Source organism: Nasonia vitripennis, chromosome 2 (assembly GCF_009193385.2).
Source record: "Nasonia vitripennis strain AsymCx chromosome 2, Nvit_psr_1.1, whole genome shotgun sequence".
NCBI classification, from domain to species: Eukaryota; Metazoa; Arthropoda; class Insecta; order Hymenoptera; family Pteromalidae; genus Nasonia; species Nasonia vitripennis.
Genome location: NC_045758.1, coordinates 14155236 through 14177107, shown reverse-complemented (window position 1 = coordinate 14177107; position 21872 = coordinate 14155236). Strand labels below are relative to the sequence as shown.

Below are 21872 nucleotides of genomic sequence, written 5' to 3'. Positions count from 1 at the left end.
CGCCGGATATCGATAGGCATACGTCGAAAATCTCGACGCTGCACCTGTCTCTCTCCACCTGCGCACCGTATCAGCTTCCCATACACACAGCTGAGACACTTGCGTGTACCCCAATAAGAGCCAGATAGAGAGAGAGAGAGAGAGAGAGAGAGAGAGAGAGAGAGAGAGAGAGAGAGAGAGAGAGTGGGGCAGCCGCAGCAACAGCGGCAGCGGAGATCGTTGCTTTCGAGTGTGCCGCACCGGCGAGGAAGAGGTGCGGTAGTAGGGAGCCGCTCGGCGCTCTCCGTATAAATACAAGCGGCTTCGGCCGCTCGCGCTTAGTGTGTACCGCCGTATAGTGTGTGATTTCCTCCGCGCGTTATCGTTCCTCTCGCCGCACGCTCTGCGTATCGCCCCCCGAATCTCGGGCTCCTCTACTCGGCCGAGAGGACAGCCACTTAGCTCCGAGAATCTCATCGCGTCATCTGCACAGTGCAGTGTGTTGGACTCGCGAAAGAGGGAGAAAATCAGGCCAGCCTTGAACTCGCTCTCTGCTGACAGCGGCGCAGCGCAGTGTTGACTGGTGTTTCTGTGCGCGGCAGTACCGTTACAATATTTCGGCTACGATAAGGAGATCGAACAGCCTGTGTGTGAGAGAGAGAAAAAAGGAAAGCGAATGCAGCAACTCGCAGCAGCAGCAGCCGTGAGCCGCCGCGGCGCGCGTGTCTGCGCGACGCTCGCTCGCGAGCTCGAGGCAGCGGCCAGTCGTATATAGTTTCGTAATCCGCTGACTTCTCTCTCTCTCTCTCTCTCTCTCTCTCTCTCTCTCCCACTCTGCCATAGTCTCGTCCTTCGACGAACCCATAGCACACGGCTATAGCAGCTCTCGCCGTACCTTCGAGGCTCTCGAGAATCCAGGATATCCTCGACGCCGCTGCTATTTTCTCCAGCGTCGTCGTCGGCGCGAGTGCCGCGCGAGAGAGAGAGGTGAATACACCGAAGGCGCGCGAGTGAAAAGGCGGCCGAGCGCGAGACTGCTTTCACCGCGGCGGCGATGCCGGCGCCGCTGCCGTCGGGATTATCGTACCAGCTCCGCAGAGTTTGCGAGTTCTCGCGTTGAAAAGTGCATCGAGGAGAATATTCTCGACGAGCTGCCCCGCTGAGGAACGATTCGGATCGTTGAGGACAATCGGTTTATATTGGGTAAATTGACCAGTGGATTTCTGCTCTTTCTCTCTCTCTCTCTCTCTGTCTCTCTCTCTCTCTCCATGTGCGAATAGAGTCAGCAGTAGAATTTTTCGCGCTCAGCCAGCTCCGAATGGAAATTAGAGCGGCTTTACGGGCCAGCGAACGCTCTTTTCCTTTCCACGTAGCGGTATACGCGACGTTCATTCACTGGACAGAGCGACTGTGTGTGTGCGGACCTCGGACGTGTATAGAAGCGCCGATTTCTGGTTGTACTACTACGTCCGTTATTATTGAACAGTTGGCACACACCGCGCGAGTGGTAAACAAAGACGGCATAGTCTGCTCGCCGATATTATAGACTTGGCATCGTCGCACAGACAGAGACAGAGAGACAGCGAGACGGAGCTCGCGGATCCCATCCACCGGTCGATTTGACCGAGCCGAGGCTGAACGAGAAAAAATCGATTTCAGTGCGTATGCGCCAGAGCATGGAAAGCACGATGTACATAAGCGAGAGCAACGGCTGCGGCCAGCCGCACATCATCTCCCCGAAGTTCGCCTCGACCAACTCGATCCCGTCCCTCATCGAGAGCTGTCCCGTCGTCTACGACGTTCCCGATGCCGTCAGCAAGAAGCCCACCTCGCCGAGCTCGCCCGGCGTCATCCTCCGCGACCAGAAGGGCCGCCGGCACAGCGTATTGGACGACCTGAAAGCTCGCCGCGACAGCTTCTTCCAGAAGGCTCGCCGCTCGAGCATCTTCGAGGACAAGGAGAACCGCGAGAAGCGGCGCAGCAGCGAGTCCGGCCGCCGGGGCTCCGTCTTCTATGTGTCCCACGAGCTCCTCAACGAGGAGTCCTCCTCGCCTAGTCCGCGCAAGGACGACGACGAGCAGGAGGCCGGCGAGAAGGAGGCGTCGTCGCCGAGCGACGAGAGCACGCCGCTGGAGTACGCGAAAAAGGGCCGGAGAAAGTCGTGGCACCCGCTGGCGGGGAAACCGCCCAAGGTCGACCGGAAGCGCAGGAAGGGCGTGGCTGCGCCCGAGGTCGGCAGCACCGAGGGACTCTACAATGCCCGGCAGAAGAGACCCTCCTGGTGGAACATCTTCGTGCCCGACTCCGTTGGCAGGTAATTATTCCCTCTCGACGACTACGACGTGGAAGCACGTGCGCCTACTGTGTTTGAAAACAAATCGACTCGGAATTCCATTAAAACGCGGGAGGGAAATTTATGCGCGGGTTGAGTAATTCGCTCGTCCCATTCAGCGCTTCGTCGATTTCATTCACTGCAGTGTGTGCTCGATGCGGTTTCGATGCTTGATTATACCAGTCGCTTTTCGAAATAATTCTTCCGAATGAATATGAAGAGTGGGACAGAGCACGTGCGAATTTCTGACCGTAGAGACTTTCGCGCGCGGGTACAGTTATCGGCGGCGGTTCTCAACTCCGCCATGTTGGCGCGTGACGCCGACTCGTGCTGTAGGTCACGACGACTGATGATCGTATGCGCGATCCTTCCCGTCAGAGAGCCGCGCGATTTTGGCGGGAAGATCCTCGCTCATCATCATCTTTCGTTACTTCTGGGGAAAAACGCTTCGTTGCGCAGATATCGCACGATTATTTTCCCAACCGCATCGTTCGCTCTACCTACGTCACGACTCGCAATTATAATCAGCGCTCGATCGTCGCCGCTTCACGTATAGGGCATAACGAGGAGTAGCTTTATTTTCAATCGCGATTTTTCACGATCGCGCACGAGCAAAATATTTTCATCGCGAGCGAGTTACAGATAGCGATTTTTCTCATCTATAAACATTATCCTGGGCGATGATCGATCGATTTTTTTCCTCGACGCCGCACGTGCAGTCTTAATAGACTCAATTGATTCCGCTTGGAATAATAGTACACGAGAGTCGTGCAAAAAGCCGTCGTATAAATGTTCATCGATAAGATAAGCGCGGAGACCGCGTGCGCGCCTTCCGTGTAAATTTTTATTCGGGATGTGTGCACTCGGTGGCTGCTCCCGAGATTTATACGCAGCTCTTTCCTCGGTAGATTGTAGAGCGAGTATTATGTAATTAAGGCCGCTTCGCGCAGGTCATATCCAGAGCGGTTCGATAAGCTCATTCGGTGCCAAGTTTAGGAATCTGCTCCAAATAATCGAAAAGTTATTAAGAAGCAGATAAAGGCCGCGGCTCGTATCTCGAGTAGACGGCCAGTGCCTCGTGACAGTCACGTTGTGTACGAAATCCGCCGCTTTGTAAACAGACGATCGAGTTGCGCTACCAACAAACCGCGTATCTCTCTCTCTCTCTCTCTCTCTCTCTCTGCCTTCGATAAGGTTTGCGTAAACTCCAGATACACTCGACACCGTAAAATTAGATGCGATTTTTTGACGCTCGTCCAAAGCTCTAGCTCCTGCGTCAGACACTTTTACTCTACTGCAGCGTAATTCGAAAGAAGCATGCAGCGACTTGTTTATAAGCGCTTCCGTCAAAACGCGAAATTTATATCAGTCCGCGCCTTGGCGCGTCGCGTCCGTCTGTCTCTTCCGGCTCTCGTGTCGGGAATCTTTATAACGACTTGGCAGAGACTCCGATTAACCGCGATTTTTTTTTTTGCGAAAAACTATAAAAGACGCTAATTTGAAAGTCGCACGTCGAGGTCTTTGTAATCGCTTCGCGCGAGCGTCCAATTACTCAGCGGGAATCCCCTCCTTTGTCGCATCGATTTTTTTTTCAAACGCTCGCGTGCATCATGGCTTTGTTTGATAATGTTTCGTCAAAGCGCGCGCGGCTATAGAGTGGATGAATTTTCATCCCGCGGCGATACGACACCTCTGCTTTTTTAATATGCGAGAGGCAATCTTCGGGCGGGCTTTATACGAAATAGTTGGTTTATATTGAAACTCCTATCCGCGGGGACGCGTGTTTATAAAATCCGATTAAAACAATGATGTGCTTGTGGTTTACGTAGACGCGAGGTAATTAAAGTTTTATGGTCCCGTAAAAGAGTCGATGTTTAGCTCCTGAGCGGAACATCAGGATAAAAATTGTATACATCCGTGACGAAATTCCGAATGGTTAATTCGATTAATTCCCCGAAGATGAGTTTCGAAAAGAAGCTTACGAAACGCCTCGAAATTCCGCTGCATCTTTCGACTCTAAATTGCCTCTGAATCAGTCCCCATCAAGCCTAATCAAAAGCTACGTACGACAACGCGGCGCTGACTCGAAATTCGAATCTCCGTTATCTCGCCCTTGTGCGCTCGCGTATACCGGTCTTTTTATTCTACTTAAACTCGGAGGAAAAAAGAGGAGAATATATCGATGGAGGAATGAGGAAGCTCATCGGCTATTCCCGGGGCGTGTGTCCGTGTGAGTGAGTCTCACACGTGCGAACACGTTTCATCAGAGAAGCAAGAGCGTGTATTTTCGCCGGCGCTGCACAATTCGGAGGTAAAAATGTCGCGCGCGCGAGCGAGTGGGAAACGGGAATCGCGAGCGCGTATACGATGATAACCGGTTGCGGCCGCGCGGCTTAAAAATAGCCAGAATGTTGTTGTTGTGTTGCTGCCTCTTCTTCGCTCGTCTTCTGCTGCTGCTGCTTCTTCTTCGAGTTTTATTCGGTTCGAGTGACTCGCCACTATGTGTGTGTGTGTGTGTGTGTGAGTGAGTGTGTGTTTATATTGGAGCGTTTACTGTCGCCGACTTCAATTAGTCTCGAGATTCTCGACGACCTATAAAGCGTCCGCTGTGTGCGGAGTGGCTCCGAAGCTCCCAAGATTTTTTTCTCGCCAGGGACAAGGTGTTTGCGCCTTCATTTTCGTGTGTTGAACATCGTTGAGAGAGGAGAAACTTGGGGGTAATCTTATAGCGAAGCGCCGCCAACGTAAACCTCGATTTTGCCTTTTTATGATCGAGAGGTTCCTCGAATAACTTATACTGGAGACTGCGCGGGAGGGAGATGAAAGGGAAATTTATTGCGACCGAGTTTTATTATTTCGAAAAACACGTAAATCCCATCAACCCCCCTAGTACGCGTGTGCGTATATTTTTCACGCGATCGGGTGGAAGGTCGGCCTACAATTGAAGAAGAAACTAATTTGCGCCTATAAAACGCATGAATCTTTTAAAAGCTCCATTATTTACGAAGTCCTACATCGGCGCCTCGCCGAAAAAGCGTTCCTATGCATCCCTCGATAACCTTCATACACTATACTCACGAGTTTACCAACTTCGTCGCGAGTTTTGTCAACTCTCCGCGCACTTGCGCCACAGCTGTTTCCTCGCGAGACTTTATTTTCCTTCTCTCTCTTGCGAATTCCGATTACGCTGTCGTTGCGTAACTGGCCCATAGAGAGTGCGAGCGACAGAGCAGGTGGTGTAAAACGCATTCAGCTCCGCGGCGATATAAGCGAGAGCGAGAGTTATTACAAGCATATCGTGTGTCCGCGCCGCCACTCGATCCGCTTGCGGGCGCGGCTACCCTTGTGCGCGCGCGCGCGCGCGCGTGTGTGTTTGTCCGGGACGTAAATTCGCCGAATACAGCAGGTGCGCTGCAACTGCGTAAACAGAGGCTGCGCGGAGGAGCATCTGGCCGAGCTGTTAGCGCAGTTACAGAGGATATTAGGGCTTGCGTCACGCGCGCGAAACATTCTTCTTTTTTTTCCAACGTAATTGCTCCTGCGCCAGAGGGAGTCATCGTGTATAAACGACTCAATCGCTCTACACACACACGCTCATCGGGAAGCTTTGATGGGGATGATTGACGGTGATTCCTCAATGTGACATTGCGCCGTATATGCGGAGGTAGATCGTACAGCTACTCGTGCGCGATTATTCTATTTACAATGGACGTATAGACTTGTTTGGTGATTTTTCATCCCGCGCGTGGATATGCTGCAGCTCTCGTGAGCGACCGATTCCGCGTGCGATACCGCCTGTTGCTACTGTTTCTGGGTCACGAACTCGAATCGAGGAAATTATTCAACTCAGTAGTCCGGCTAACGCTCAGCCGTGCGCGCGAGAAACAGGAACGACGAACTTTACATAAGCATGCAGCGATGAGGCTGCGCGAGCACGCGCTAACGACGCGATAATTTTTTCTCCTGTATATATATGTGTGCGTGAGGGGCTCCTTTTTATCTCGCCGGCGGGAGAGAAAGAGAGCCTGATGACTATCGCTGCAGATAAAAATATGCGTTTTTAGTTCCGATCGCCGACATGACAACAGATTCCTCTTACTGATGATCATTCATACGCGAGACACGAGAGTTAGAAACAAAAAGCTCCGACTGAACGCGCGCTCGCGGGCAGAGCTTATTATCCGTGTAAACACGCGGCGCTGCTGTTGCAACAATACTCGACTACGCGTTCAATAGCGTCCGGTGTGCCATCCTTACGGTATACATACCTACACGTTAATTGAGTCGACGATTAACTTGTTTGTCTCGAATCGAAGGACAACAAAAACAGACGTCGATGTACACACGTATCGTCGCGTCGTCGAATTTCCCAGGAGTGAGAGGGCCGACAGCCCTGGAGACCCTCAACCTTTTCTCATTAATTAGTTCGGATGAGAAAAAAAGAAAAGAATAACGCGCGGCGAGAGCAGGAAATGAAAAGGATGCGCGAAACTTTTACAATACGTCCGTAAACACGCGGCGCGATTTTCACGGTTGATTCTCGAGCGCCGATGAAATTACGCGGAGCTGATGTAACGGTCGCGTCCTTTTTCCCGTTTTTTTCGATTATCTCTCGGCGCGCAGTGGACGGAGGAAATTAGTACGCATTCGTTCGTACACACTCATACTAACGTAAATGTATAAAACATTAATAACTTAGAGCGAGAAAGAGCGCAGACTGCGGAATCACTTTGCTTGATTACTCGGAAACTGATGTTTGTTCGCTTCGTAAATATTCCAGTTCAGTTTCTAATCCCACTAATACCCACGCGCGTGTTCGTTAATTACTCACCGCATCCGATCGCCATACACACACACACACACACGCGCACACACAAAATGAATCTGCAGCGCGAAGAAAACAAATTTGCCGCGTTCTCCGATTCCCAATTTTACAGCGCAGGCGACGCGGCGCCGAGAAAAATAAATCCATTCAGCGCAGCGGTCAATTGCATACATAGAGCCGCGGTCTCGTGGCGCAACGGCTCGTTTATACATATGCGCGCGCTGGTGCACGTGCACCCGGCGACGCCACATCCGCGAGAGGTTCGAAAAACCGCGCGACAAAGTAAACTGTGCCCGATTTTAAAATTAGAAGCTCGTAAAGCTTGGCGGGCCGTCGTGATATGTGTGTGTGTGTGTGTGTGTGTGTGTGTGTTGGGAAACGAGTAGCGTCGTCTCTTTGTGCGGGTAATGCAATAAAGATAAATAAAGACGAGTGTGCGAGTTATCACGTAGTACGCGAAGAAGAAAGTTTATAACGGAGAGCAGAGAGGAACGTCCCAGTTTTCCACGGAAAATCCACTTCAATTTTCGGGGAACACAATATAACGCACGCAGACGTTCTCGGATATAGCTCGCGAAGCGTATAGTCCGATTCCGATTCGTTTATGGCGATGGAAGTGTGCGTGAATCATCGTGTCGACAATTTTCATGCTCAGGACTCTCGACGAGCCTGTTCATTTTGCCATCATTAATTACTAACAAACAATTATGAGCAACAATTCGCGTTAAACCGCTCCACGTTCTCAATACCGCGTCCTCCCGATATTCCCGTAAAAATAAACTAAAAAATCCAAAGCGAGAGAGAGAGAGAGAGAGAGAGAGAGAGAGAGAGAGAGAGAGCTGGATAACGAGCATCAGCTGGCGGACCGCCCCGGGGAATGCTAATCTCCAGCCGCGAACGACCGGACGCTTTTCTGCTGTACGCATCTCCATCGGGTCCGCTTTTTATCTCTCCCCGAGCTTTTTACCCCCTTATACGCACACACGCACACACAAAGATTTCGCAAACTGCGCACGTACGGCGACGTTGTATAACGCAACGGCGCATACTCGACGAATTTTTCCACGAGTGATTAGAAAATCCCAAACGCCCGCGGCGCACGACCGTCGTCCTTTGCAATGCAAATGCCGATAGTGAGGGTTAATTTTAGCGTTTACTCGCTCCGCGACGCGAAATTAATGTACTCTCTTGACAAGTCGCCGGCCGGAGTTGCCTCAGCCGGGCTTTTGTGCATATATGATCGCCGGTGCAAATTGCAAGTTAAATGCCCCTTTTTTCTCCTCTCTGCGATACATCATCGTACGTGTGAATTCGAGAGAACGGAAGTTTCGCTGACGCGACGCTTCCTTGCGTAATACACTTATACTCGCGCGAATTCCATGAACGAAGATCGGCGTGAGGTAGGCAGCTTTCGTGGTGCAAACGAAAGGAAGGCCGAGAGAGCGAAAATTAGAATACTCGAAATACCGGTTCGAACCCGAGGGAAAAGAGGATCGTCCGGTGTGAAACTTAAAGCTACGAGCAAAACACGCGCCTCTTTGTGAAATTCACGGAAATTCCTCCGATTCCAATCGAGCATAATGATAATAACATGGATCCAAGCGAACCCCACAATCCAATCACACGCAGCTATTCCGTTAAATAAAATCGTCCGCGGCGTAGGTAGCTCATCCACCGCGAGGTCGTCCGCCCGGTACAATAGCAGTCCTAAGGTCGCGAATCAGCGAATACGCGGAAGCTGCGCCGGAGGCTCGGCCAAGTACGCGCGCCGAAACCCAAAGAGAGGGTTAGACGGATAGAGAGATCCTCTACGCCTTACACGCAGACACAATCACGTGAGCCGAGCGAGCCTGGAAGAGAAAGGTCTACGGCCTTCGCTCGACATTGAGCGCTGAGCGCGTACGTACTCCAGGGACGCGCGAGGTTTGTCTCTCTCGTTTGTGTCGTGTGATGGATCCTCCTTCGGCCTGTTTGTTTCCTGCTGAGAGACGACGATTGTGGAATGCGAGGGAATATTAATTACCCGTAGTGAGGAAAAGGCTAATTCAATTTCTTCGCGCTACTCGAGCGGCGGCTGCTAATTTAATAATACACTCGCCGGAGCGCGAGACGAGCGAGCCTAATGAAAAAGCCAATAAAGCTCTCTCTCATTTCTTAATATTCCATATCGGCCGATCCTCTTTATCGCGCGCGGCAGGTTTAATTAAAATTCGTGACGCGTACGCAGGTCGACGGTACAGCTTTAATAAAACAAAATACAATACGAAAGGATGTACGCGGAGATGCACTACCCTCTAAGAAACTCAGCTCGCGTTTAACCCAATTAAAGTCTTCTCGAAAAGTTGCCCCTCGCGCGCCCGCGCCAGTTGTCATGACAGCACAATTGAAACTGCCACCGCTCCTTAATTAAAAACGGCAAAATGCACCGGCAGAGCTATAGATCGAGAGATACGCCCGAGACTCCTTCGCGTGCGCCTCCTTTATCATCGGCGGGGTTCGTTGGCCGCGTGTTTTTCGGAAACGCGTCTGGTATCGGCACAGCTCGACAGTATACAGACGAACACACCCACACCGGTCGCGATTTCAGTTTTGGTCGGAAAGGATCGATCGATTATCGTTCGCTATATTTATACGAGCCTGCCATCAGTCCGCGGTGTGATCGATCGTTCGCCTGTACCGAGTAATTAAAAGAGAACGCAAGCGACGGAAACCGATGCGTTTCCGTGCAGGTCGATTATGTAAAGCCGCGATGTATCAATATACGTATCCGTCGATATGGGTTTTTGATTGATAAATGCCGCGTCTCTCTCCTCTCCACGCACACAAACGCAGAGCGCGCGCAAATTGAAACAAAGTGAGTAATATACGAGCGAGGAGAGACGCGTGCATCGGCAGTGCGGTGTATACACATCGCGAAGAATGATAATAACCTTTATTAGTCCCGAGCGCTTAATTAACGACAATTGTTTCATTGTTAACCGGACAGTGCTCTCCTCTCCTTCATTACTCTTCTTCTCCTCCTTCTTTTTTTCGTCATTCAGCTCGTCGCGTGATTCGCGAAATTCTTCGTTTTTTATTCCACGCAACCGTGCTCCGGGCCGCGATAAATTCCGCGCTATCGGGAACGTCGTCTCTTGCGAATGCCGCACGCGTGCACGCGCGCGCGTGTGTGTGTGTGTGTGTGGATTATTCAAACCAGGTACGTAAAATATCATTCCGTCATGCGGCGCTCGACCGCATCAAATTCCCGAGATCAAAAACTCGTGGGGCGCAGCTAGCGTTAAACTAGATGCGGAAAAAATAAAACGTCATCCGGTTTAAGCTCGGCTCCATATAGCTCTCTCGGAGAGTAGATGAACATGAATATTCAGCGCTCGCCACTGCAGCGAAAAAATACTTCAAACATACCGGCCGGTCTCTCTATATCTCTGACTCTTAGTCGATCGCGGCTGTTGAAAAATATCGAATTTAAACGCACACGCGCCGCACGAGATATTTCCGGCGAGGAAAGTTGCGCAACCGTTTTTATGGAACGTACGCGTCTCTATTTATGAAAATCACACCTATTGCGACAGCTGTTTACGGGCTCGTAAAGTTGCGCTCGTAATGACCGATTAAAAGTTTTCTCCAATCGATATCAGGCGTTACGCAAACTCGAATAGAATCCTTTGCACTTTGGAGGCGAAAAAACGTGAGAAGCCAACGAACTTGTGCCATTTCCTCAAACTCGCTCCGCGGCGGCGTGTACCTATACGTGATTAGCCGAAGGCCCTAACGTGTCTAGCACACATACGTATAGCGTATATAGCCAGGAAATCATATCCACGGCAGCAGCAGCGGCGGCGTTCGGCCTCGTCCACCGGAAATCGATGTCCTAATCGGCGCAGCCTTGTCTCTCTCTCTCTCTCTCTCTCTCTCTCTCTCTCTCTCTCTCTCTCTCTCCGGGCCGAAATCGTCTTCAGCAGCTCTGATATCGTCGATTCGCGACACGTAGCAGTCCCGTCGGCGCGCATACGAAGCGGACTCGAGTCTAGTAATTAGGCTGCCCCCGTCGGTTATGAGGCGAGAGAGAGAGAGATTTTTTTAGATTTAGATTTATTTATTTTATTTTTCTGTACATTATATTGTACAATAGTTACATTTTAGTAATTGCTGTATATAGTGTTTTTAATTTAGTTTGGGTGATAGATGTGTGTGAGATGGAATGTGCAGAGAGAGAGAGAGAGAGAGAGAGAGAGAGAGAGAGAGAGAGAACGTTCGCGATCGTCGCTCGCTATATTATTTATGGACGCGTGCCGGGAATACTTATAAATTGTTTACGGCCGACTTGGAAATTCAATCGACATAAGTTTCTCTCTATAAGGCTACTCGATGTTTTCGAACTTATTCGTCCGCCACTGAAAAATGTTTCTCTTCCCGAACGTCGCGTCGTTAAAAGTATAAATATAGTCGCGGAGCGCGCAAAAACGAAAACGCGAGCTCGTCACGTGCGACTCTTCAGTTTTCCACATCCGATGTCAAGCCCAATTCCAAATTCTACTCCGAATTCACCGGCTGCCGTCCAAATTTTCCAGCGCCGCTGCTATTCCACGCCTATCAACGTAATCCACGAAAGAACATCTCTACACTACGGCAATCGATCACACTCGCGCGCGTAAACATCCTTTCTCCTCGCGCGGCGCCTGTAGGTACGCAACAGCGTGGACGCGTATGCGCAATGGCCCTCGGAGAACTCGACGTGTGCGCGGTCACGTAGCGCCTAATGCTGCGAATCTACGTGCGCCAGGTTCGAATCGGCTCCCTCTGATGACCCGACACGCGTTACGATTCTTCCGAGCGTGTAACCTGCGCCGCTTTTAAAAATCTTTCTCCGCCGCCATTTCCTCGATAACAAAGGTATTTTTAGCCGAGACGCGTGTGGTATAAAATTCGTTTCTCTTTTTCCTCGTCTTTCGCTCGGCCCGCCTGTCGTAAAAAATACGATGCGGGGTGCAGCGAAAAAAGTAGCTATATACAGTACACAGTGGCGCCCGAGAGAGGGACGCATATTCCGGCGACGTGTTCCGGTTTAAATTTCGCTAAATGTTAATACCTTTGGTTTCCCTTTGAGTCCGCGTGTGCGCGGGAGTATAGTCCGACCGATTGAAATGCTAATTGCGGCCGAGCCTATAAAGCTACTCATCTGCTCTGCGCTCAGTGTTCCTCGATGTACACACCGGCGTGCTCGATAGAGCGTTTGTTTGCTCGATGAATTTAATTCAACGAGTGTAAGCTCATACTTACGCGTACATAGAAATAATAAAAAAGCGGGGGGGGGGGGGAGAAAAGGAGAGCGTTTTTCTGATAACCTCGTTAGAGCGAGCGTTAAATCATCGTTAGCAAGAAAAACAGCTCTAGAGCCATTAGCAGCCACTGAGCGTCTAATTATACCGAGACCGGTTCGTTTACCTTTAAAATTGCGCTCTCCAGCTCTCCAGAGAAAAAAAATCCCGGCGTCATTCTTCCGCTAACGTCGGCCGCACGCCACTCGTGCATGTACTACTGCACTACCCCCCCCCCCCGTGTGTGGACGTATGTAAAAAATACGTGTTCCCCGACGATTTAATTAAAGAGCCGAGCCGAAATCTCCCGGCGGCAATTAACCCGAGAGATGAGCCGTTGCTACCAAACAATGCAAATTGCCGAAAAACGTATGCATACGACGATGGGTATCACGCGCGCGGTGTGTCCATTATGTAAAATTCGACGGGGGTGACGCGTGCTGAAATTAACGTCCCTCGCGCCGTACACTGATTGGCCTGTGTCATCGCGAACCCGACAACGAGCGCGTTAAGCTCCGCTATACGCTTGGCTCGTACTTTTTTTCAAAACGAGATCGTCTAAATTGTTTCATCCGCGCGCGGCGCTGATTGACGCGCAGCGGACGGGAGGAAAACAGGCTAATAATCTACTTCTCGCGATTAAATAAAAGTCATCGGTATGCATTCGTAAAACCACGACGCTCTGCATTATATTGCTGCTCAGAGTCGTGTAATTGCGATCAATGATGTAATTCGATTATGCGCGCAGCTGTGCCTCTTGTAAAAGAAACGTCACATTACGCGGCTGTACAACGGAGAGTCTCGCTAATTGCATCCGATATCGAAGGCAGCGACGAGTCCCCAGTAAAGAGCCTCCATTGCGCTCTCGTAAACAAAATTTCTGGCATCGCGCCGACGAGAAAAAAAGAGGAGTGCCGAGCACGCGAGCGTAAATTCCGTCCCTCCGTACAGTGCAGCGTCCTTCTGCCGCGAGGGAGGATTATTTATGCGAAAGTCGTATGCACGGGGGCTTATCCCGATCTCGAGAGCGCGCGCATAAACAAAAGGCAGCAGGGAAAAAAGTGTCAGCCGCGCAGTACTGATGCTCTAATTTTGGTTTTTCGCGACACGCGGAATCGATTTCGCGCGGAGCGAAACCCGATATGCAAAACAGTATACGCGGCGCTGTAGGAGAAACTAAACAAATACAGCTTGAGTGTGTTGCATTTTGGTCTTGTTTGTAGTTGGCTGCGATGTATAAATATAGTTTGGCATACACACTGCACCTCTTTTTCATTCGTGCACACTTTTGTCATGTGTTTTTTTTTTTTGCTATGAATGCGATGCGATATTTTATACAAATGGCTATGCAATTTTTAATTTCAACTGCAATTTTGATTTTATTATTTTAAGCTCCCGGCACGTATGCACTCGCATGTTTTTTCTCACCTCTCGTTCCTTTTGGTTTTGTTTTGTTGAAACGCAGGTCTCGGCGGATGTCCCAGGACGTCACCCACACCAGGTCGACGGAAAATCTCGCCAGCTACTTCAGGTTTGTACGAGAAAAGCACTTACCTTATAAATGCATGTACCATATACAGGACCCTCGATTGAGAGAGAAAGACAAGGATCGATCGCACTCGCACATAAGTATCAAACTTTTATTATGTGTATATTATGTACGTTCTCCTGTACTGGCATGCTGTTTTATTTATTTTTCAATATATTATTGACTGCTTTTTGCATAACTTAGACTTGGACAGTTTGGCATGATGCGTCTTGATATAGTAAATACGCAATACGCTGTTTAGATATACCTAGTTGTCTGTATATTGTTTCTCGTTTCGTTGACATTGATTTTGCATCGAGCAGCCGGCGTGTTATTATCGCAATTATTTATACACACGCGTATATTTATGTTATTCTCGCGTACATATAAACTGCTCGATTCCCTCGCGCGAGATGCGCACACAAACACATCGAACGTGTTCGTATACGCGACGACTACTCTGCCAAGGCCTCGCAGCACGTTTTTCGTATTAGAAATTATTATCTTATAGTATTGACGCGTCAATACACAAAGCGTGATGTATACATCCTTGAGCTCTCTTCACAAGGATCCATACATCAATTCCGCACTGACATTAGAATTTAATTTTAAAATTGTATATTGAACATTTTTCACTCTGCACCTTATACATACTTCGACGCGCAATATATCTCTTCGATGAATATACGTGTACGACGACCCAAAGTGAAAATTCTTCGTATAATCGAAACTACAACGTCCACGAATTTCTTTCGTAGGAGCAAGAGCCGCAGCGTGGATCATGGGTTCACGGCGCCGTTCGACCTGGACTCGCTTCGCAACAAGGTCGAGGGCCGCTTCGAGTCCATCGACAAACTCTCCAGAGGTTGGTACCTGTGCACCTCTCTTTTTTACACTAAATAACATACCGTAAGAAAGAGCGAATCATCGCCGTTTATACACAGAACAATGGGCGAACGTTTCGCGGCGCGAAAGAGGAGAACAAACAAAAGTTGTTTACGTTTGCAGTACACAGAGCTCTGCAAAAACTCTCGGCACAGGTTAGAGCGTGACTCAGGCTCCTAAAGCTGAGTCACTTTTTCCCGCAGCCGGCGCCCGAGGCTTCGTAAATTTTCGAGTAATCCAATTAGAGTAGTGTAAAACGCGCGCGTAAGCTTTTGATCGACGCACTCTCTGCGCTGAAAAATGACTGCAAGCGAGAGACAAAAAATACACACGTATGGGCGCTGGTATGTGTCCCGGTTATAGTATATACACACTATACACACGAGCGAAGGTCTCCCGCGGACATGTGCTGCACACGACGCTCCGCGCGCAAGACGACAGTTTCACTTAATTGCATTGCATTGACTTACTTACTTTAACTGGAGCGCATAAAATATTCGATCAGTGTCTCTCTCGTACATACACCGCACCGGCGTCGTTAGATTCGTCCCCGCACACAGACAGACCTCCTAAAAAGGGGCAACTCACTCGCAGCAGCAGCAGCCTCGAAAATTCATAACGTTAGTACAGTGCGGGCGTACCCTGGTAGAAAATTAACGGTTCGAATTTGCTAAGACCTTTAGACTTAGCTAACTGTTTTAACGGTTGCCAAGCTAAAATTTAACAAAAAATGTGGCTTAGGAACCGCTAAGTTTCCAAGATGTCTGCCGGAGGCTAATTTGAGGTTACGAGGTTAGGATAATCACTAGCTAAATGAATCAATTTAATTTTATTAATATTTCAATTTTTTACCTATAATATAGTCCTATTCTACTATCTGAACAAGGTTTGTATGATACGCATGCACTGCACTTCATTTCACTTGACCGTACCAAGTCAACTGTTATTTCATAATGTCACGCTGTCTGATTCAATAAGATAAATAAAAATTGTTTGTATTAGCAAACTAAATAGTTAAAAATGCCTTGTTCAACAAGACTAAACTAAAAAAGAACCCATTCAAATATTCATTGTGGTTTCGAGTACATAAGATAAGAATTTCACAAAATCAGTCAATTACAGTAATAACACAATAAAGATTATTGATGTGCACTCTTTTTGAAAATTCCAAGAGCTGATTAATAAGTTCAAGCAATCTTTATTGTATTATTATTTTAATTGACTGATTTGAGATTTTGGTCAAAAATCACCGATGCCAAGAAAAATGTGAAAAACCTAACCTCTTAACCTATCTAGATACAAATTAAATATATTATCTACAAATTGTTACATGTCCTTTGCATTTCCTAACCTTTTTTCAATTATAATCAATCATATAAATTTTATATTGTAAATTTATATTCATTAATAAAAGTTTTAACCTGACAATTGTATACGTATGGCTAGTAAACTGAATTTAAGCAAATTAACTGCAAGGAGCTGTGCATAAGCTTCTATTACAGTAAGCGGTTATTTAGCGGTTTTCTAAGCGGTTCATTGGCGTTATTGGTTAAATAAGCCATTGCTAAACCATTGAACCGTTGACATTTCTACCAGGGTAGCTTCGAAATTGTTTGCACGTGCGCAAATCGAGCAGTCGTGCGATCGCGTAAATATTCATGAAACGCGCGCGGTATCGCCCCGGCTTTACGTCGCATCGACGAGGAGGGGAAAAAATACTCGCTCTCTTTAGCCGGTATACAGCGCGACGAGAGGCGCAAATATTGAACCGCGCCGCGGGCACTTTTCCCCTTCATAAAAGGCCACCCGTGGATTTCCGAGATAATTGGCAAATGGGCCGCGCTCTTATACGCTCTGATGGAAATTGCGCGGCGGCTGGCTGCGTGTATTATGATATTCGCTTTCATTTTATCTTGCCGCGCGAAATTTCATTCTCTTGTTAAAGCATTCGCTGCACGAGGAAATTCCGCGAAATCTCGGTTACGCGAGAGCTCGACGGAGGCGAAAAGAAAAAACTGATGAAAATTCACGTCCTTCGCGTGTATACCCAGACACACGCGCACACGTGTACTTGCGCTGGTATTATACCCATCGCACGTACGAGTCGCACATCAGGCGTAATGCCGCGGGCGGCTGCGGAGTCGGCCGCGAGTAATTAAAGCTCGTATTTCGGGGGATCTTCGGTGGCGCTCGCGCAGGAAATGTAAGAGAAGTAAATACAGAAATTGTCGGTGGGATTTCCCGCGGGAGAGAGAGAGAGAGAGAGATAGAGAGAGAGAGAGAGAGGAAACTCGGGATAGTGGAACAATGCGCGAGAGGGAAAAAGCTACTGCGGAATTTCGCGCACAGATGAAAATTCGGAAAATCGGAAGAATTATCGCCGCAGCGAGTCTCCCGGGACTGATGCAGGTGTATAACGTACGTACGTATTTCACTTGACGAGAATTTAAGCGAAAGTCGTCGTTGCTGTGCTGTACTTAATGTTAAAATACGCCAAAGTATTTCATTACTCCTATATATTACACTCGCATCATCGGCGCGTCGATGATATTTTTCATTATACACATCCAACTCCGTGTTGCGCTTGAATTATTTTGAAATTTAAGGACGGCGCGCATTCTTAAAATCGCGCACAACCCCGCGGGCGCACGTGTTCGTTACAGGATGTTTTTGTCCGCGAAGCGCTGCACTGCTCCGCGCTCGTCCCCACGGGGCGGAATAATAAACTTTAATTTTATGTATGCGTGTAATTCCAGCGAAATTGAATTCCAGTGCGTAACACGCGAAACTCTTTCGTACACGTCAGCTTCGTACTTCGATGCGTCTACGAATTTTCATTTTCGATAACCCACTTTCGCGCGAGCGTATCGATTAAGCTTTTCCACGGGGAGCTTTTCCCTCTCGCTATAAGCGCGATGACGATTATGCATACACATGCGCACAGACACACCGACGGCGATCGTTTTTTGATGATCCGACGATCAATCAGCGTCCGCAGAGTCGCGTGATTTATTCGAAACGCGCGCATGAATCAACGGATATGCACAGTTGCGTCGCGAGCGACGATCGATAAACAAGGCCGGACACGGACGAGCTCTGGCTTCGGAGAAGCCAGGGAAGACTGGCATATTATTATTTTTCTCCCTTGGTGCGGAGGCGCATCACTTTTCTCCGGAGGCGAAGAAAATTTTTTTTTCAAGCCAGTTAATTTTAAGGATTTTAATTGGGTCAGATTTGCCGTGGGTGCGTGTGCTGTCGGTTAGTGTAAACAAAGGATCGTTAAAGCTCGGCTTTGTTTTCAGCGTATGTTTGTTATTGAAAAAAAAGTTCGGCCGTTATCAAACGCGTGAATCGACGCGCGACGAACGGAACAAAATGCCCGCGCAAAGCTTGCGAAAGTTTTCAAATTAACATTATTTCGGAGAAAACGTAAAACTCGAGACTCGCAACGAGGCAAAACAACGAACCGAACGCGCTGACGTTATGACTTTGAGAAATGGATGGACTCAGTCGAGCGTATTCTGTTCTCGTTTCAGCGAAAGTGTTAAAAATCGCCCGATCAGTTTCACTCGCGCGCTGCCAAGGTAATATTTTCGTAACGAGGAATCAGCGTTGATTAAAAGTTCGAATATTCAACTTCCCCGCTCCGAACCCGGCGGTTGGACAAAAACTCATAAACGTTCGTCGCCTAATGGAATACGGCAAAAAAGCTCGTTCAGATTTCTACGCAGCAAGAGCTAGCAGTGAGGCGAAAAAGATCTATATCAATTATTAGCATCGGTTCGATCGCGCAGATATGATAGATTCGGATTGATTGATTGAGAGAGAGAGAGAGAGAGAGAGAGAGAGGGATTTGACGACCGAAATAAAACTCGTCACGAGGCTTCAGCACGTGCCTGAGCCAGTCAGAGCGCGACGATAAGCCACCGCGATCGAGCACTGTACACACACAGAGAGACGGACACACGGAGAGTTTCTTTACCGAGAGCAAAACTTTTCGATATATACTCGCACACGCGGATCTCGTGTAAATATTTAAATTCGCGTGTACAGCTCTCCTCGCGGAGCAAAGCGAGCGGAATAAACCCGATGCGCGCGTGCGGATACGCAAGCGAGCTTTCACTTTGTGTATACGCGGGCGAGTTCGATAGTTCACGGATGAGCTGTTGGAGAAAAAGATGCGGATGTGTTTGGCGCTTGCATAGAGAGAGAGAGAGAGAGTCTAACTTTAAAGCCGTTAAAACTATAAAATTCGCGAGTGCGAAAAATGCCGTGTGCGAAAGAGCCTCTCTGTGTGAGTATAGTTGTGCGCGGGTGTGAAATTACAGAGCTTGTTTACACCGCGAAATTGTAGTGGAGCCAGTTAGTTGCGCGCAACTTTATGTTTCTGGGGGGCTGTTTTGTTGTTGCTACTGCTGCTTTACGTCACACTTGGTGTATAGACGCGAAGTTTAATTTTCGAATTTGGTGGAAACGCTCGAAATTTATTTTCCAAAAAAGCAATTTCAATTTTCGAATATTACCTCTCCAAAAGCTATTACCAGACGTCGCCACGCGTCCCGTGAAACATCGTATAACGATTCTTCTCAACACGACTGCTCCCCTCACCTACCGACTCGCATACCGATCGTCATCAGCGCAGTTGACGAAACCCGAGACCTCGCCGATCTCGGCATCGTCTCGAGTAACGCTTACATTTCCCCCCGTAACTCGGTCTACATTTTAATACACAGTCTGCACACTCGCGTCCAAACATCCGCTCGAGCGAGTGATAAGCCACGCGCAGGTGACAACGTATAGCGTATATGGACTCGCGATTCAAACGAAAGCGCGCGCGCGCGCGCGCCAGACCGACTCGACGCAAGATGGCGAGATCGAGCGAACAGAGCACGAGGTTAGCGCAGGCCTAACAGACGAGTTGTGACTCAGTTCGACGCGGTTCGTTTCCGTTGTAAAATCGCGGCTGCTTGCGCGGTTGCTCCTTGAGAGTATCTCTCCCGCGATCGGTATCGCAATCGATAGTATGTGCTGTGTTGATGAACGTGAATAACCAATACCACCAGTGTCTATACAATCGAGTCTCGCCTACACGCGCGCCTCTGTGCCGGTCTCGCGAAAACGAGTATCACGTCTCAAGGACTACCTGTTCGCGCTGCGCCGAATCTGTCAGCAGCAGCGCAGTTCTGCCGTGGCAGTAACCTTGGCCGGTCCTGATCGTACCTCGCGAGAAAGTGCATCGTACCCGTGATACTCTCCTGCGGCACATACGTTCGCACTGCCGCAGTGTCGCGTCGCATTGATGTACACTTATCTATATACATATAGACGCGTATACACCGCTCGCTGCGAACAAAGCGTTCGAGATAGCGCTAATTGCTTCCGAGCGTTCGCGCGTCTATGTACGTTTTTTTACCTCCGGCGGCTCTGTCTCTATATTTATACACAGCAGTGAGCGAGTGATTTTGAAAGGTTATGTCGGACTGCAGCGAAGTGTCGTAGGCGAGAGAGTGTCGATGCGGAATTCCCGCAGACAGAAGAGAGAGGGATAACTGCGACCGAAGGAGACTCGCTCGCTGTCTTATAGTCTTTCCGAGAAGCGTATGTGCAGCCGAGCTGGTTCTCCTGGCTCTCTCTCTCTCTCTCTCTCTCTCTCTCTCTCTCTCTCTCTCTCTCTCTCTCGAGGAAACTACGCGCGCGTCGCTCTTAATTACGCGAGTGAACCGAGTCCGCGCTTTTTCTTCACGCGACGACGACACACGCTCTCTTACGCAAGAGCAATCGATACACCGGATCTTATCACTGCCGAGAATAGCGTGTCCGAGGAAAAAAAATCCGAAAAAACGTCCTTCGCCACATTATCGCATACCGCCGGCTATCGGCTCGTTATCAGCTGTATCCCCGCGAATAATAGCGATGATCGAAAGCGGTATCAGTGACGCTCGATAAAGCTCTCTGCGCAGACGTTGCCGAGGTATCGCGGAGTGAAGACTAGCCGAAACGATATGGAATTCCCGGTCGCCGCGTCCGAGTGGAGCCTCGTCGATCACGAATCCGAGTGCGTCAAGATCTTCGAGAAGGACTGGAGGGACTACGTGGTCTATTACACCGCCAGACTCGGCCTAGAAGGTGGATACGAGCCGCCGCTCTTCCTGCGCTCGCTCTCACGTGGTATACGACATTTTTATCACTCTTCGCGACAAAACCCTGTGCGATTGCGCAAAGTTGCGCGGGAAAACCGGAAGATAATGTGTCAGAATTTTTTTTTTCTATTTTTTATTTTTTTTTCCAAGAGGCGCACAGCTGCCACAACTTTATCGCGAGGAGATTACGTGTTTATCGCTGGCGACTGCGCTTGCACACGAGACAATGTTTTTTCCTCCGTCAGCGCTAACACTGTACGAACTGTATACGTCGTCCTATCCATCTCCCACACTCTTTGCGCGAGTCAAAACAGCCAGTCGAGCAATACAGTCTAAATTGGCGTCGATTAATGCCTCCCGAGTCCTCTCGTTCCGCTCGACCCCCGAGAGAGTCGTCGCAGCAGCAGCAGCAGCAGCAGCAGCAGCGCGTGTACACATTCGTCACGTGCAGCGCAGCGGAGGATCTACTACTCCTTGTTGCACTCGAGATCGTTCTCCGATCGTTTACACGCCCGCTGGGATCTTCTACATTCGCTATAATATACTTTAGATATCAACGGTGTTATTTTTAAACGCTGAGCTATTCCGAGATGACTGCGCACACATAGTCACAATGCGGTGACTAACGATTCACTCGCGGTACAATGTATAGTAAACAACGCGATAAGCTTTATCAGCTTTCGATGTACAGTCGGATCTGCAGTACATACTGTGTATAGGCACTGACGCGACTAGGCTTACATTCTGAAAAAGAACATTCGCGTCACGTGCGTAACGTAATACTCGAGAGAGTCGATCCCGCGACGAGTGAGCGGAGAGGAATAAACGAGCTCACAAATACAGCGCAGCCTAGCTCTAACAA

The 21872-nt window shown here is 49.0% G+C and overlaps 1 protein-coding gene across 14 annotated transcripts in view; it reads left to right on the top strand.

Moving 5' to 3' along the window:
* The window catches only part of LOC100121136 (TLD domain-containing protein 2), a 110944-nt gene that overhangs the window by 46740 nt on the left and 42332 nt on the right, over window positions 1–21872 (top strand). For 3 of the 14 annotated variants that reach the window (XM_016982492.2, XM_016982491.2, XM_016982490.2), the window contains exons 1-3: window positions 1639–2293; window positions 13923–13988; window positions 14744–14850. In XM_016982492.2, coding sequence (XP_016837981.1) covers window positions 1644–2293; window positions 13923–13988; window positions 14744–14850 — 823 coding nt within the window. In that variant the 5' untranslated portion in view covers window positions 1639–1643. Of the gene's footprint in view, window positions 1–318; window positions 1183–1638; window positions 2294–13922; window positions 13989–14743; window positions 14851–19789; window positions 21039–21872 lie in introns of those variants that run through there. The other 11 variants (XM_032597622.1, XM_016982496.3, XM_016982493.3 and 8 more) reach the window with 7 other exon arrangements.